At 41.5% G+C, this 17,693-nt stretch overlaps 1 protein-coding gene across 2 annotated transcripts in view; it reads right to left on the reverse strand.

Moving 5' to 3' along the window:
- Positions 1-17,693, reverse strand: part of ppp1r21 (protein phosphatase 1, regulatory subunit 21) — a 104,315-nt gene that overhangs the window by 44,227 nt on the left and 42,395 nt on the right. For both annotated transcript variants that reach the window (XM_043695616.2, XM_043695615.2), the window contains exons 10-13: positions 16,373-16,474; positions 16,187-16,275; positions 9,225-9,361; positions 8,546-8,638 (exon numbers count right to left, since the gene is read on the reverse strand). In XM_043695616.2, the coding sequence (XP_043551551.2) occupies positions 8,546-8,638; positions 9,225-9,361; positions 16,187-16,275; positions 16,373-16,474 (421 nt within the window). The remainder of the gene's footprint in view (positions 1-8,545; positions 8,639-9,224; positions 9,362-16,186; positions 16,276-16,372; positions 16,475-17,693) is intronic.

Below are 17,693 nucleotides of genomic sequence, written 5' to 3' on the forward strand. Positions count from 1 at the left end.
TCAGAAGATTGGGAAGGATACAAAAGCAAACAGAGGATAACAAAGAGTGTAATAAGAAATGAGAGGATCAAATATGAAGGTAGGCTAGCCAGTAATATTAGAAATAATAGTAAAAGTTTCTTTCAGTACATAAGAAACAAACGACAGGCAAAAGTAGATATTGGGCCACTTCAAACTGATGCAGGAAGCCTAGTGATGGGAGACAAGGAAATAGCAGGAGAACTTAACAAGTACTTTGCGTCAGTTTTCACAGTGGAAGACATGAGTAATATCTCAAAAATTAAAGGGTGTCACGGGGCTGAGTTGAGTATGGTTGCCATTACGAAAGAGATAGTGCTAGAAAAGTTAAAAAGTCTTAAAATTGATAAATCTCCTGGCCCCGATGGGATACACCCTAGATTTCTAAGAGAGGTGGCTGAGGAAATAGAGGCATTGGTTGAGATCTTTCAAGAGTCACTGGAGTCAGGAAAGGTCCCGGATGATTGGAAGATGGCTGTTGTAACCCTCTTGTTCAAGAAAGGATCAAGGCAAAAGATGGAAAATTATAGGCCAATCAGCTTAACCTCGGTTGTTGGTAAAATTCTAGAATCCATCATTAAGGATGAGGTTTCTAAATTCTTGGAAGAGCAGAGTCTGATTAGAACAAGTCAACATGGATTTAGTAAAGGGAGGTCATGCCTGACAAACATGTTGGAATTTTTTGAAGAGGTAACAAGTAGGTTAGACCAGGGAAACCCAGTGGATGTGGTCTATCTAGACTTTCAAAAGGCCTTTGATAAGGTGCCACACGGGAGGCTGCTGAGCAAGGTGAGGGCCCATGGTGTTCGAGGTGAGCTGCTGGGATGGATTGAGGATTGGCTGTCTAACAGAAGGCAGAGAGTTGGGATAAAAGGTTCTTTTTCAGAATGGCAGCCGGTGACGAGCGGTGTCCCGCAGGGTTCGGTGCTGGGGCCACAGCTGTTCGCATTATATATTAATGATTTGGATGAGGGAACCGGGGGCATTCTAGCGAAGTTTGCCGATGATACAAAGTTAGGTGGACAGGCAGGTAGTACTGAGGAAGTGGGAGGCTACAGAAGGATCTAGATAGGTTGGGAGAGTGGTCCAGGAAATGGCTGATGGAATTTAACGTTAGCAAGTGCGAGGTCTTGCACTTTGGCAAAAAGAATAAAAGCATAGACTACTTTCTAAATGGTGAGAAAATTAATAAAGCCAAAGCACAAAGGGATCTGGGAGTGCTAGTCGAGGATTCTCTAAAGGTAAACATGCAGGTTGAGTCCGTGATTAAGAAAGCGAATGCAATGTTGTCTCTTATCTCAAGAGGGTTGGAATATAAAAGCAGAGATGTACTACTAAGACTTTATAAAGCTCTGGTTAGGCCCCATTTGGAGTACTGTGTCCAGTTTTGGTCCCCACACCTCAGGAAGGACATACTGGCACTGGAACGTGTCCAGCGGAGATTCACACGGATGATCCCTGGAATGACAGGTCTAACATATGAGGTACGGCTGAGGATACTGGGATTGTATTCGTTGGAGTTTAGTAGATTAAGGGGAGACTTAATAGAGACGTACAAAATAATACATGGCTTGGAAAAGGTGGATGCTAGGAAATTGTTTCCGTTAGACAAGGAGACTAGGACCCGTGAACACAGCCTTAGAATTAGAGGGGGTCATTTCAGAACAGAAATGCGGAGACATTTCTTCAGCCAGAGAGTGGTGGGCCTGTGGAATTCATTGCCACGAAGTGCAGTGGAAGCCGGGACGCTAAATGTCTTCAAGGCCGAGATTGATAGATTCTTGTTGTCTAGAGGAATTAAGGGCTACGGGGAGAACGCTGGTAAGTGGAGCTGAAATGCGCATCAGCCATGATTGAATGGCGGAGTGGACTCGATGGGCCGAATGGCCTTACTTCCACTCCTATGTCTTATGGTCTTATAATTAATTTCTGCCATCCCAGCAAGCCTGGCAGGTTCTCAGACACCCAGTTCATCAGAATATTCTTCCGTGCACAGTATGCAAGAATATTAAATAGTTTCTTCCCATGCTCGTCTAAAGATGGTAAATTCGATAGACCTAAGAGGAGAGATATCAGGTCGACTTTGACTTCAGTACTCAATATCCTCCCTATCTCTCCTGCCACAGTGCTCCAATAAACACTGAGCCTATGGCATGTCCAGAAGCAATGGGTAAGAGTACCCACACTTACTTTACATTTGTGGCACAATGAAGATGCCCCCTTTTTTAAACTTCGCCAGACGGTCTGGTGCCAGATGAGCCCTGTGCAGAACTTTTAACTGCATAGCACATGTCCTATTACAGATTGAGTTCTTTTGAGCATTCTCCCATAGGTTCTCCCAGCTCTTGCTCCCAGACCTCACATAACCGGTTAACATCCTGCCAGGCCCTGCCACCCAGCAGGCAATAGAGGGCACTAACCAAAAGGGTGCTTGCAGAACATAGCAACAACCTCTCTGTATCGGGCTTATAGGGCATAGTGAGAAGCGTAGTCTTCTTCTAGATGAAATCCCTAACCTGAAAGAAACAGAACTGGGCAACCTGTATTTGCAGCCCAGTTGGTCAAAAGACATAACCTCCCCCTCAAACAAATCTCCCTAACTAGAAACTCCTCTCACTGCCCATAGTTTAAACCTTGAGTCCATCATCTCTGGTTGGAACCCTGGTATGCCAACTATAGGTATAAGTGAAGTCTTGGATAAACAACCCTCACCTGACTCATCGCCCTCCATACCTCGACTGTACTAATGACAATGGGGTTCCGGCAGTGGTCCGTAACTGTCCTCCTCTTATCCATGAACCACCGGTTAATAAGACAGCACTTTGCCGGGGAGGCCCCAATATCCAGCCATATTGAGTTTGGATTGTTACCTACACAATCACAGACAAAGGACAGCAGGGAACTCAATTGATACCTCCTGATATCTGGGAAATCAACTCCTCCCCCCACCTTGAGACAACTACAATTTAGTAAGTTTGATGAGGGTTCACCCACGATGCCAAAGGAACCAAACCACCCCATAAGCTTCCGCAACGTTGACCTGGGAAACGTTATAGGGAGTGCACGCGTGGGATAAAGCAAACGAGGAAGAACGTTAACCTTAATGAGAGATATTCTGCCCAGCCATGAAATTGGAAGAGCCTCCCATCTCTAGAGATCTCGCCTAATATTGTCTAGCAAGTGAGCAAAGTTAGTCCGAAATAACAGATCAAACTTGGGGGTAATAAAAATGCTTAGGTACCGGAACCCTGCCCGTGATCACTTAAAAGGGAACCTCGGGCCACCTTCAACTACTGGCACATCCTGAAGGCTCCCCAAAGGCATAGCCTCCAATTTTGCAGGAGTTCCTCAGAGTATTAGCTTATCGTCCAACCATGCTCAGCTACTTCAATGATCTTCACTCCATAAGATTAGAAATGAGGATTTGCCAATGATCGAATAATGTTCAATACCATTTAAGGCACCACAGATACTGAAAACTGTTCAAGTCAAAGTGTAGAAGGACCCGCACAATTTTCTGACTTGGGTGAATAAATGGCAAGAAACTTTATGCCAGGCAGTTATCATCTCCAATAAGAGAATTGGCTGATTGAGGCTGATAATAAATGAAAGAGATCCCAGAGTGAAACCTGGCTTAAGAGATTACCAGTTTGATTTTTGTAGTTGATTACCGTGGTTAATCACACAAGGCTACAAATAGTTTTTAACAAACAAATTTATTACATAAGAGGAAAAACCAAAATTATATTTAAAAGTTTAGAAAGGTATTAAAGTCAAAAAGTTTCAGCCTGTTTCTTTACACTATAATTTCATAAATTCTCCAATGGGCAGAGTACAAAGGAGAATTACAAGTATGTTACTCAGACTGTAAGGTTTGAGTTAGAAGGAGAGGCTGGGAGCTTTTTTCCCCTTTAAGTATAGGAGGTTAAAGGGTGACTGTACAGAAATTTATAAAATCATGAGGCAGCCTGGTGGCTCAGTGGTTAGCACTGCTACCTCACAGCTCCAGGGACCTGGGTTCGATTTCAGCCTTGGGCAACAGTGTGTGGATTTTGCACATCCTCCCAGTGTCTCCCAGTGCTCTGGTTTCCTCCCACTATCCAAAGATGTGGGGGCTAGGTGAATTGGGCATGTTAAATTGCCCATACTGTTCAGAGATGTGTAGGTTAGGTGCATTAGTCAGGGGTAAATGTAGAGTTATAGGATAGGGGGAATGGGTCTGGATGGGTTACTCTTCAGAGAGTCAGTGTGGACTTGGGCCAAATGGCCTGTTTCCACACTGGAGGGATTCTATGATAGATAAAGTGAATAGCTAAGATCTTTTCTCCAGAGTAGGAGAGTCCAAAGCTAGAGGGCATAGATTTAAGGTGGGGTGGGGGTGGGGAGTGGGAGGGGGATTTAAAAGGAACGAGGGACAATTATTTCACACAGGAGGGTGGTACTTATGTGGAACGAGCTGCCAGAAGTGGTAGAGGTGGGTACAATTACAACTTAAAAGACATTTGGACAGGTACATTGATAGGAAAGAGTTAGAGGGATATGGGCCAAATGTAGGCAAACGGGACTAGTTCAGTTTAGGAAACCTGGTCTGCATGGAAAAGTTGGGCTGTAGGGTCTGTTTCCATGCTGTACGACTAATACTCTTAAGTATTACTCCTAACTCAGCTCCTTTTTTTGCCATTTCCTACTTTGCTGATTATTGAACTATAAAGATAATTTTAGAACTTCCTTCAGTTTCCGTTGGCATGAACATTTCTCCCCCTCCAGTTCTGACAGCCCAAAAAACTCTTTTCAGCTCTAACAGTTTAAAAACTTCCATAAAAAAACCTCACAGCTTGGAAACTTCACAAAACAAATCACTTCTGCTAGGGTGACAAGTTCCCCTGACCGGCAAACTTGATTCTTCTATGAAACATTGTTCTCCCTTCTGAACTGAAGTGCAAGTTGCATCGCAAGATTCATTCCATCTAACTTGTAACTATAATGCCTTTTCTTCACAGTTACTGGATTAAAGTTCTGGAATTCTGACCTGAATAACAATCTTTATATATTCACTGGATGAACAACTTAAGGTGGCAACTCATCATCACATATTAAAAAAGCGTGGCCAGTAACACCCACAACCCATGAAAGAGCATTAAAAGAAAGCTCGCTTGCCTCTAATATAGCAGCCAATCCTGAGCAAGCAATGACATACCACAATCAACATAACTATGAGAATGCAGGTTCCTTCCTCAAAGCTGAAGTAACCCTCAAAACAAAACCTAACGTCACATCTGTCTTTTGATTCTCACTTTATAGCATTGCAAAGAAATCTGATGACAGAAACACATTGAGTGCACAACATATTCAAAATATACAAATGACTTCACAATACATTCACCTACTTTTCTTCAAAACATGCTAATGGATAGAAATCTGAAACTGTGTGATTGTACATTCAAAAGGTTTCACAAATATTTTTGAGAATCTGATTTTTAGGAAAGACATTAAATATGCAATAAATTTTGTATAGAATTGCTCACTTGGAAGTGTCTAGAGTGATTCATATTGGATCAATTATAAATAGCTAAAGCTCCCTGGGAATTTACAGTGGTAATATTATTTAGTGCCAAGACAATTTGCAGTGCAAAAACAAGTTTGGAAACAAACACCAGAGAATTCAGTCTAAAACTATGAGAAGAAACCCATAATTAATGCAAAGATTGTGACGAAGGTTCATTGTTATAATGACTTGGAAGCTTGTGTTCTAAGGTGTACAGAACGATGCACAGTTTTCAGTTTAATTTTTATTTCTATATTGTGTTAACAGAGGAAGACATGGTTTTAGTTTAATTTGATCAGAGAGTGGTGATGGAGTGTCTGAACTTGGCTGATACATGTACTTTTAATGAGGGTTTACAGCCTTGGAGTAGATCTTGAGGTTCAGTACATTAGGTAAAAAGGGTAGGAAAAGAAAATTGTTGCCCAGCAACAGAGGCCCCCTCCCACAAATTCAAAACAATCCAGATGGTCAGGCAGTGTGTGCAGGCTCAGTGACAGCAAGAACTGCTGATATCTTAGTAGTCTTCAGATAGGGCTGGGAAAATGTTAGAAATTTTAGGAAAACAACTTGAAGCAGAAATCTGCTAGAGGCTGAGAATATGGAAAATCCATATGTTTGTTCCAAAAGTGTTTAAAAGTCAATTAAAAGAAAGCTCTGTAAAAAACTTACAGCAGTGCCAACTGAATAAAGAATTTTCAAGTGGAAGCAGGGTGATCCCTGCAATGAAATTTTCAGTCTTAACTCTTGATGTTTGTACTAAGATTTCACATAGTACTTCAAATAGTTCTTTAACATTGTAAAACAGGCTCCCTCCCACCCCCATGTAATAAATTTTAACATTCTCATATTTAAAGTACACTGACAGCCCCTGTAAGGATGTTGAGTGACTGACTGTTCATACAAAAACAACAAAAATAAAACCTTTGCTCTATCAAGAGAAGTTTCAATTTAGAATCTGACTTGCTCTATATTACTATCAGGTGGGATCATAATATTCTCAATTTCCCAAAGGATCTTCATCCAAGATATCACTTGTTTAAAGTGGTCAACAGATAAGTTATTAAAACTTCAATAATGGAAATGGGTCTATCTACAAAGATGAAATGTTTTTTAAAACGAATAAAGCTTAGGAAATATAACATCTGTGGAATATGCAAACAAGAGAAAACAATAATACATGTAACTACTACTTACTTCCAGAATCAACTCCAATAACCTATTTTCCTTAAATCTGGACATAAAGAAAACTTTTCACATCGCAACACATACCAACTCATATTCACCTCTCATTCCTCCTTTCAAAGTACTACTTTGGTTCTCAGCTCATGGTATTGCATCTCCTCATTCCTGTAAGCAAGTTCAGCTCTATAAACCTTTCAAGAACTCCATCTTTCCCATACCCAGTTTCTTACATACCCTTCACATCAACGTTGTAAGCAATGTCTTCAGATGTCTTGATCCCCAAGCTTCTGAAATCCCTCCCTAATCCCATTCGCTTATAATACTCTTCCTCAAAGTCTACTTCATTGATTCAGACCTGATATTCCAGTATCACCTTTGAATGCTGATTTTTGCTTGACTGCAATTCTGAGCAGCACCAGAGGATAGTTTATCTTGAAGACACTATATTAATGCAAACTGCTGTTTCTAATATCTACCATACAATATACAAAATCAGTTTAATATACACAACAGAATACCTTGACCTTCATTTCTCCGATACAGAAATCAAAGCAGACTATTTTTTAAAAGGTATTATTGATCAGGTTAATTTTATATAATTGAGGGGAAACAATTTTTAGTCAGCAAGAAGCTGGACCATAAGACCATAAGAAATAGGAAACAGGATTAAGTATTTGGTCCCCCAATCCTGCTGACATTCAATAGGACTGCAGATGATCTGATACTCATGTCTACTTTCCTGCCTTTCCCCTTAATCCTGAATTCCCCTTCTGATCAAGAATTTCTCTCTCAAATATACACAAGGACTGTACCTAACAGCTCTGTGACAAGGAGTTCCAAAAACATTCAACCCTCAGAAGCAATTCCTCCTAATTTCAGTCTTAAATTGGTGTATATTTATTTTAAGAGGATGTGCTCTGAGGGGAACACATCATCTCAAAATTTACCCTGTCAAGCCTTTAAGAGTCTATGAAAAAATCCAAAGTGCTGCACTGAGGTCACCTCTCAATCTTCTAAATTCCAATGAACAGGGTCCTAAGCTGTTATCTTTACTCATAAGGCAATTATCCTAGTGAACCTTGTCCGAACTGCCTCCAGTGCAATAATGGCTTAAATAAGGGGACTAAAACTGCTCGTATTACTTCAGATGTGATCTCGCCGGTACCTTCCCCGTTGCAATCAGACTTCCCTACTCATACTTGAAATAAGGGCCAACATTTCATTCACTTTACTGATTATCTGCTACACATGCACTAGCTTTAAAAGTTTCATGCACAAGTACACCCAAGTCCCTTTGTGTTTCAGCTTTCTGCCACAAAAAAAACTGTTCTTTGTTCTCCCATTCAAATAAACAACTACACATTTTCCCACATTATACTCCATTTGCCACCGTTCTGCTCACTTAATTTCTCTCCATAAAAATTGTTTACATTATTACACTTTAGTGGCATTGCTATACATATTCATTTTTTTTTAAGAAATGGAAATTACATTATACACAAGGTTGTTAACTTTGACATAGCCAGTCATGGAGGACACTGGACACAATCTACAAGCTAGAATGAAATAATTAACAATTCAGAGGATAGACTATAGAAGATTTTTCAGAGTTAGAATTTGGGTAATAACAAAAATTGAGGAATATGCTGATCTTTGCTGCATTTTTATTATGCTGGCTATTTACTTCTGAACTCTATTTCAAAATATTTATAAAAGGATAGTTAAAAGCAATGGTGCAGAAGCAAAATCCTTATATATAGCTGAAAAGATCCTAAAATGCCTTTTTCTTAAAAGACTTGCCTTTCATGACATCATGCAATGAATGAAGACAAGCAGCAAGCTGTGTGAAAACAACATTATAGTTTGTCTGAAGGAGCATTTCAGGTTTTGTACCTAAAAGGAAAAAGGTGCAGAGTTAAAAACAAAATGAAATTAACTTTTGTAGTGTTGTGAACAGACAAAACAGGTTTCTTCAATTTTATTCTCGCTGCCACCTGTATAAAAACTTGCTCAGTCCCAGCCTCACTAGTCACCCTACAAAGCATTCAAACAGGCCTTAATTTTCTTTTCATTTAAGTACATTATTTGTTTTTCCTGAAATCACTTTACATAAAATTACATGAAAACACATTTCATCCTTCTCAACCTCTATATTTGATATATTTTTAAAAAATTCATTCACAGGAATGCTGGATCAACATTTACTACTCATCTCTAATTGCACAGAGGGCAGTTAGGTCAACCACAATGCAGTCACGTAGAGGCCAGACCAGGAAAAGATGGCAGTTTCCCTCCCTAAAGGACATGAGTGAATCAGATGGACTTTTACAAGTCTACAACAGATTTATGGTTATCATTAGACTCTTAAATTCCACCATTTGCCATGGCAGGATACTTTGACTACAAATCCTTCCAGGAACTTATGCAATGGTTTTGTAGTAATCTTGCAATGACAAACAAAATCATTTTGTGAACTCACTTGGTAAGGCAAGGAGACTTATGTAAACCTGCAGCTTTTCGAAGACAGCAGTCATCTTTTTCATGTCACTCTGCAGTTCCATATTTCTGGCTTGTAAATTAGCTGTGCACACTGAGTATTCACATTCTTCCTCCAAACTAGAACCAATTCAATATAAAATGATTAATTTTTCCTTACAAGCATCTAAACTAAATAACCCACCTTTAATGCACTTCTGAACAGCTTGATCACAACTGAGAATTTCATACAAACTAAATGAGCAAATGTCTCTGTTCAGCTTCTATTACACTAAAACACTGTGTACCATTAAATGCATTGGCAATGAAAAACAGGTCACTCATAAGTAAAAGAATGATGGATGGTCACTTGAAGTCCTGGAAGTAAATGTAACAGAAGTTTGTGAAACATTTCATACAGAAGCAGATTAGAAAATTTGTTGCAAATAGTGAAACTTTGCTTTATCCAAAGGATTGTAACTTGAAGATTATATTATAAATTAGCCCTTTATTTGCCTCATTCAAATTTTATGGTTATGAACACTAGATGCAGAATTGGAATAAATATGGCAAGTAAAATCATTAGAAATGATATGCAGACGTTCTCACCTTTTTTTGTTGGCAAAGCTTAGATTCTGCTTAAAACTAAGTATCCTAGCCTGAAATAAAAACAGAAAAGGGCGGCACGGTGGCACAGTGGTTAGCACTGCTGCCTCACAGCGCCGGAGACCCGGGTTCAATTCCCGCCTCAGGCGACTGACTGTGAGACGTTTGCACGTTCTCCCCGTGTCTGCGTGGGTTTCCTCCGGGTGCTCTGGTTTCCTCCCACCATCCAAAGATGTGCAGGTCAGGTGAATTGGCCATGCTAAATTGCCCGTTGTGTTAGGTAAGGGGTAAATGTAAGGGGTGGGTTGCGCTTCGGCGAGTCGGTGTGGACTTGTTGGGCCGAAGGGCCTGTTTCCACACTGTAATGTAATCTAAAAATGCTAGAAACACACAGTAGGTCTGGAAACATGTGAAGAAAGCTCGCAGGTCTGAAACATCAACTCTAACTCTCTTCACAGATGCAGCCAGACCTGCTGAGTATTTCCAGTATTTTTAGTTTCTGTTTCAGATCTGAAGCACCTATAAGCATTTTGCTTTTCAATCATTGTTTGAACGACTTATCTTCCCCGATTTAAAACAAAACATGAACAGCAACTTTTAACATGATGATTTTTGTTTTTATTATCCATTTGTTGGGAGGCAGAGGGTTTTGGTGGGGTTGGGTTCACTAGCTATGCCAGCATTTATTTCTCACCTCTAATGACCCTTGAGAAGCTGGTTATGAAGTGCTACCTCAGTCCACGTCAGGTAGTTACATCCACAGGACTGCAGGAAGGAAGTATCAAGATTTTGACTCAGTAACAGTGAAGGGAGGGCAAGGCAATGTGTTTCAATTCAGGACAATTCGTGGCTTGGAAGGGAATTTTCAAGTGCTTGTGGTCATAAGCATCTGATGCCTTGCTTTCTGGGTAGTAGCAGTTGCAGTTTTGCAAAGTGCAATCTGGGTGAGATTGGAGGAGTTGCTGCAGTGCAACTTGTAGATCACAGGCTGCCACAACCAATGCACATCAGTGGTTAAGAGTGCAAGTGTTTAATCTAGCAAATTAAGCTGGCTGTGTCCTGGATAGTGTCAAGCTTCTTTTTTGTTGCTGGATCTGCACCCATCCAGAAAATTCCATCACATGTCTGATTTATGCCTTATGGGTGGTTGACAGGCATCGGAGGAGAAGGGGGCTTCATGTCATACTTAAAGCAGCTTTGATATCAGGGCGATTACCCTCACCTCCCTCTGGAGTTTTTTTTTTCATGTTTGAACCAAAGCTGGAACGAGGTCAGGAACTAAATGGCCCTTGTAAAACCCAAACAGAGTCAGTGGCTAGATTATTGCTGAGCAAGTGCCACATAATAGTACTGTCAACGACACCTTCTATCACTTTGCTGACGATCAAGAGTATATGGATTAGGTGGTTAATTAGTTGGGATGGATTTATTCTGTTTTTTTTGTATCCAGGAAAAATCTGGGCAATTCTCCGCAGTATTGAGTAGATGCCAGTATTGTAGTTGTCCCAGAACAGCTTAGCAAGAGATGTGGCTAGCTCTGATGAACAAGTATTGGAAACATAATTGTGGGTATTTGGCCCTTCGAACCTGCTGTGACATTCAATAGGACATGGCTGATCATCCAGTCTAATACTGTATTTCCACTTTCTCCCCATACTCTGATCCCTTTAGAACCAAGAAATATATCCTTCTTCTAGAAAACTTGCAATGCTTTGGCGTCAACTACTTTATGGCAGAGAATTCCACAGACTATCTACTGAGTGAAGGAATTTTTCCTCATCAGAGTCCTAATTGGCCGAGGCTACAGCCTTAAACTGGGAGCCTGCTACTTGCATTTACCCTGTCCTGTTAAAATCTTATGAACTCAGAAATAAGAAAGGGATGATCACCTTATTGGGATTGTATTATAGACCCCCCCAGTAGTCAGAGGGAAATTGAGAAACAAACTTGTAAGGAGATCTCAGCCATCTGTAAGAATAATAGGGTAGTTATGGTAGGGGATTTTAACTTTCCAAACATTGACTAGGACTGCCAGAGTGTTCGAGGTTTAGATGGAGAGGAATTTGTTCAGAGTGTACAAGATAATTTTCTGATTCAATATGTGGATGTACCTACTAGAGAAGGTGCAAAACTTGACCTACTCTTGGTAAATAAGACAGGGCAGGTGACTGAGGTGTCAGCGGGGGAGCACTTTGGGGCCAGCGACCATAATTCTATTCATTTTAAAATAGTGATGGAAAAGGATAGACCAGATCTATAAGTTGAAGTTCTAAATTGGAGAAAGGCCAATTTTGACGGTATTAGGCAAGAACTTTCGAAAGCTGATTGGGGGCAGATGTTCACAGGTAAAGGGACGGCTGGAAAATGGGAAGCCTTCAGAAATGAGATAACAAGAATCCAGAGAAAGTATATTTGTGTCAGGGTGAAAGGGAAGGCTGGTAGGAATAGGGAATGCTGGATGACTAAAGAAATTGAGGGTTTGGTTAAGAAAAAGGAGGAAGCATGTGTCAGGTATAGACAGGATAGATCGAGTGAACCCTGAGAAGGGTCTAAAGAAAGTAGGAGTATACTTAAGAGGGAAATCAGGAGGGCAAAACGGGGACATGAGATAGCTTTGGCAAATAGAATTAAGGAGAATCCAAAGGGCTTTTACAAATATATTAAGGACAAAAGGGTAGCTAGGGAGAGAATAGGGCCCCTCAAAGATCAGCAAGGCGGCCTTTGTGTGGAGCTACAAAAAATGGGGGAGTTACTAAATGAATATTTTGCATCAGTATTTACTGTGGAAAAGGACATGGAAGATATAGACTGTAGGGAAAGAGATGGTGACATTTTGCAAAATGTCCAGATTACAGAGGAAGAAGTGCTGGATGTCTTGAAACGCATATAGGTGGATAAATCCCCAGGACCTGATCAGGTGTACCCGAGAACTCTGTGGGAAGCAAGAGAAGTGATTGCTGGGCCTCTTGCTGAGATATTTGTATCATCGATAGTCACAGGTGAGGTGCCGGAAGACTGGAGGTTGGCAAACGTGGTGCCACTGTTTAAGAAGGGCGGTAAAGACAAGCCAGGGAACCATAGACCGGTGAGCCTGACCTCGGTGGTGGGCAAGTTGTTGGAGGGAATCCTGAAGGACAAGATGTACATGTATTTGGAAAGACAAGGACTGTTTAGGGATAGTCAACATGGCTTTGTGCGTGGGAAATCCTGTCTCACAAACTTGATTTGAGTTTTTTGAAGAAGTAACAAAGAAGATTTATGAGGGCAGAGCAGAAGATGTGATCTATATGGACTTCAGTAAGGTGTTCGACAAGGTTCCCCATGGGAGACTGGTTAGCAAGGTTAGATCTCATGGAATATAGGGAGAACTGCCATTTGGATACAGAACTGGCTCAAAGGTAGAAGACAGAGGATGGTGATGGAAGGTTGTTTTTCAGACTGGAGACCTGTGACCAGTGGAGTGCCACAAGGATCGGTGCTGGATCCTCTACTTTTTGTCATTTACATAAATTGTTTGGATGCGAGCATAAGAGGTACAGTTAGTAAGTTTGCAGATGACACCAAAATTGGAAGTGTAGTGGGACAGCGAAGAGGGTTACCTCAGATTACAACAGGATCTTGACCAGATGGGCCAATGGGCTGAGAAGTGGCAGATGGAGTTTAATTCAAATAAATGAGAGGTGCTGCATTTTGGGAAAGCAAATCTTAGCAGGACTTATACACTTAATAGTAAGGTCCTAGGGAGTGTTGCTGAACAAAGAGACCTTGGAGTGCAGGTTCATAGCTCCTTGAAAGTGGAGTCACAGGTAGATAGGATAGTGAAGGCGGCGTTTGGTATGCTTTCCTTTATTGGTCAGAGTATTGAGTACAGGAGTTGGGAGGTCATGTTATGGCTGTACAGGAAATTGGTTAGGCCACTGTTGGCATATTGTGTGCAGTTCTGGTCTCCTTCCTATCAGAAAGATGTTGTGAAACGTGAAAGGGTTCAGAAAAGATTTACAAGGATGCTGCCAGGGTTGGAGGATCTGAGCTATAGGGAGAGGCAGAACAGGCTGGAAATGTTTTCCCTGGAGCGTCGGAGGCTGAGGGGTGACCTTATAGAGGTCTACAAAATTATGAGGTGCATGGATAGGATAAATAGACAAAGTCTTTTCCTTGGGGTCGGGGGGTCCAGAACTAGAGGGCATAGGTTTAGGGTGAGAGGGGAAAGATATAAGAGAGACCTAAGGAACAACGTTTTCACGCACAGGGTGGTACGTGTGTGGAATGAGTTGCCAGAGGATGTGGTTGAGGCTGGTACAATTGCAACATTTAAGAGGCATTTGGATGGGTATATGAATAGGAAGGGTTTGGAGGGATATGGGCCGGGTGCTGGCAGGTGGGACGAGATTGGGTTGGGATATCTGGTCGGCATGGATGGGTTGGACCGAAGGGTCTGTTGTTTCCATGCTGTACATCTCTATGACTCTATTTCTATGATTCTCATAAACTCTAGCGAATATAGTTCTATTCAACCCAATCTCTCTTCATATGAAAATCCTGCCATTCCAGGAATCAGCCAGGTAAATCGTCATTGCATTCCCTGATATCCAGAACATGCTTACTCCGATAGATCAAAATTGCACACAATACTCCAGGAGTGCTCCCACCATGGCCTGATACAGTTGCAACAAGATAACCCTGCACCTGTACTTAAATCCTCATGCTATAAGACCAATAAACATAGAACATAGAAAATATGAGTAGGAAAAGGTCATTCAACCCCTCAAACATGGTCCACCATTCAGTAGGATCGTGGTTAATCATCCACCTTTTTGTCCCCTCTTCGTAGGTCTGTCCTGCCAGCCCATGAAGCACTATTGCTAGTACCAAAAGGTACTTAAGTTCTATATTCAAGTATTACCAGCCCTAAAGCTTTTGCATTACCCAGTACTTTAAATTAATCTTGATTTCATATGGAATGAATCAAAATGGATGATGACAGTTCTGATACTGCTAATGGCGCACAGCGACTCACAAATTCCCAGTTTTGCTAGATCTGTTTGAAACAAATTCTAGTTAGCACATCATCATTGGTGATCCCTCGCAGACAAGGATGACTGTTCTTCACTCTCAGGAAGAGTAGTGGGTGATTGTACAATCGATGCGGCTACCACAGGCAGTGTTACACTTGGTGGTCATGGGAAGGGGTGGGTGGGACACTGTTGTGGCAGTGCGCTCCTTTTGCTGTTTTCGCCCGTTTCCATTTTTCTTCCCCCAACCGGCAAATCTCAAGGTGCTGGATGCCATCCCAGATGCTCCTCCTCACTCTGGACAGTATTGGGCCAGTGTTTCCAGGTGAGTGTGGGAATGCGGCAATTTGCCAGTGAGGCTTTGAGGGTATCACTGAAGTGCTTCCTCTGTCCACCAGGAGCTCATCTGCTGTTTCAAAAAAGAAGTGACTACAATACCTGCTTGGGAGTCTCACTTCGGTCATGCAGATGACATGCTCAGCCCATCGTAGCTGATCAAGGGTGGTCAGTGCCTCGACGCTGGGAATGTTAGCCTGGTTGAGGACGTTAGCCTGGCGTTGGTGTGCCTTTCTTCATGGAGATTGAGAATATCTTATGCAGGCAGTGTTGGCAGTACTGCACCTGCTCCTCGAGATGCCTGCTGTGGATAGTCCATGTCTCAGAGCCACATGGGAGGGTAGGAATCACCTCAGTTCTGAAAAGCATTATCTTGGCGTCAGGTCTGACGTTGTTGTTCTCAAACACCCTTTCCCTCAAGCAGATGAAGGATGCACTAGCACACTGGAGGCGATGCTGGATCTCTTCATCAATAATTGTTTTGGCCGACAGGAAGGTCCGGAGTACATCCTCAAATTGCGCATACGCAAGCGTCATTCACATACTGCAGATCGATGACACTGGTTGGTGAGATTTTGGCTTGAAGGCAGTGGAGATGAATAGTTTCCCATAGATTCTGTAAGTTAGTTCCACGCTAGTGGGCAGCAAGTTCGTGGTGAAGTGAACCATTGCAGAGAGGCAGATCAAGAACAGTGTTGGTGGGGGGTGGCAGGGTGGTGACAGCCCATCAATACCATCAAACAACAAATGTAGGATTGGAGGATGGAGTTTCTAACCTACATAGACTGCAGCACTTCAAGGCAGCAGCCTTGATGACCTTCTCCAAGACTCTAAATCTAGCTTTCGGATGCCTTATGTGTGCACATTGATAATGAAAGCAAAACTCAGTTGAGATACATTTTGGAAAGTCAAGAGTATAAAGTTTAAAACTGAGCTTTGCTGAGTTTCTCCATTCATTGTTAATTTAAAAAATGTTCACTGTCACATTGTTACAATGGCAAACACAATTTACCTCTTTAGTTGGTATGGTAGAATTTTCTTTAGGAAGTAAACATAGGTAGTAAAGACATCTGAAAATGGTTTAAGCTTCACAGTAGTTTCCTGAAAGAGAAGAGAAAGACTTTCCCTGATGTGCACATCACATGAATGCTGAAATATATTGTAGAAACTACATTTAAACCAACTTTAGCAAACGTACCAGTGTAGTAACAGTTTCTTCAGTAATGCTCTCAAATAGGTTCAACATTCCTTCCTCCAGTGGACGGACATAAGAGGCATTTTCATGTAGGTATTCAGAAAACTGAAATAAGAGAAATAATATCAAGTTAAGTGTACCACTTAGAATGCTGTGAAACATTGTGACGCTCCACAGGACCAAAGATTAGGTTAAGTTGTTAATTTTAGGCCTTAGATTTTATTTTTGGTTAAGCAAAGATATTAAGAGATATGGGCCAAAGACAAGTATACAGAATTAGGCCAAAGATCAGCCAAGATCCCCTTGAATGATAGAACAGGCTTGAAGGACTGAATAGCCTTCCCCTGTTCCTAAGTAAAAGTAAAATAATTGCAGTCTTCATAATCACATCAGAATACTGGAAAGTTCAACAGGGAAAGAGAACATTTGGCTAGGTCAAGTGAGGTTCAGGCAAGGTTATGGAAGTTTCCAGAACAAGTAATAGGATAGAGTATGGAAAGGTTTCGGAATCAAACTTCAGGTGTAGCAAATAAGAGGACAAAAAGCGTGGATTGAAATTGGCAAGCATGATGTTGTGGGTATCACAAAGACATGGCTACAAGCGGATCAGGGATAGGAACTGATTATCCAAAGATACCCACTCCAAAGAAAGGACAGGTAGATGGAGTGGGTTGCCTTGTTAGTAAGAACTGAAATGAAAATCGATTGCAAGAAGTGATGAGAGTTAGAAGGCACAGAATCTGTTTGGGTAGAGTTGATAAAATTGCAAAGGGAGAAAATGCCTTATGGGAATTATATGCAGGCTTCCGAGCAGTGGTATGGAACAGAAAATAAATCAGGAAACAGAAAAGGCATGCGAGAAAGGCAGTATTATAATAATCATGGGAGACTTTAATAAGCAGGTGGACTGGGAAATCCATGTTATAGTGTATCCCAACGAAAGGAATTTGTGCAATGCCTTTTTTTGGAGGAGCTTGTGGTAGAGCCCACTAGGAAACAGGCAATTCTGGATGTGGTTATATGTAATAAGGAAGGCTTAATTAGGGAGCTTAAGATGGAGGAAGCCCTAAGGGGCAGTGACTACCTTATGATAGAATTCACCCTGCAGTTGGAGAGGGAACAGCTTTAATCAGATATAACAATATTATAATGGAGTAAAGGCAACTACTAAGAAATTTGGGAAGAACAGATCAGAGTTGATTGGAAGGGGAGTCTAGCAAGGAAGATGGTGGAGCAGCAATGGCAGCAGTTTCTAGGGGTAATTCAGGAGGCACAGCAGAAATTCATCCCAAGGATGAAACAATGTACCAAGAGGAGGAAGAGG

This window comes from Chiloscyllium plagiosum, unplaced genomic scaffold, assembly GCF_037043375.1.
Source record: "Chiloscyllium plagiosum isolate Xiang-an unplaced genomic scaffold, Cpla_swu_hap1 HiC_scaffold_10, whole genome shotgun sequence".
In the NCBI taxonomy this organism is placed as follows: domain Eukaryota; kingdom Metazoa; phylum Chordata; class Chondrichthyes; order Orectolobiformes; family Hemiscylliidae; genus Chiloscyllium; species Chiloscyllium plagiosum.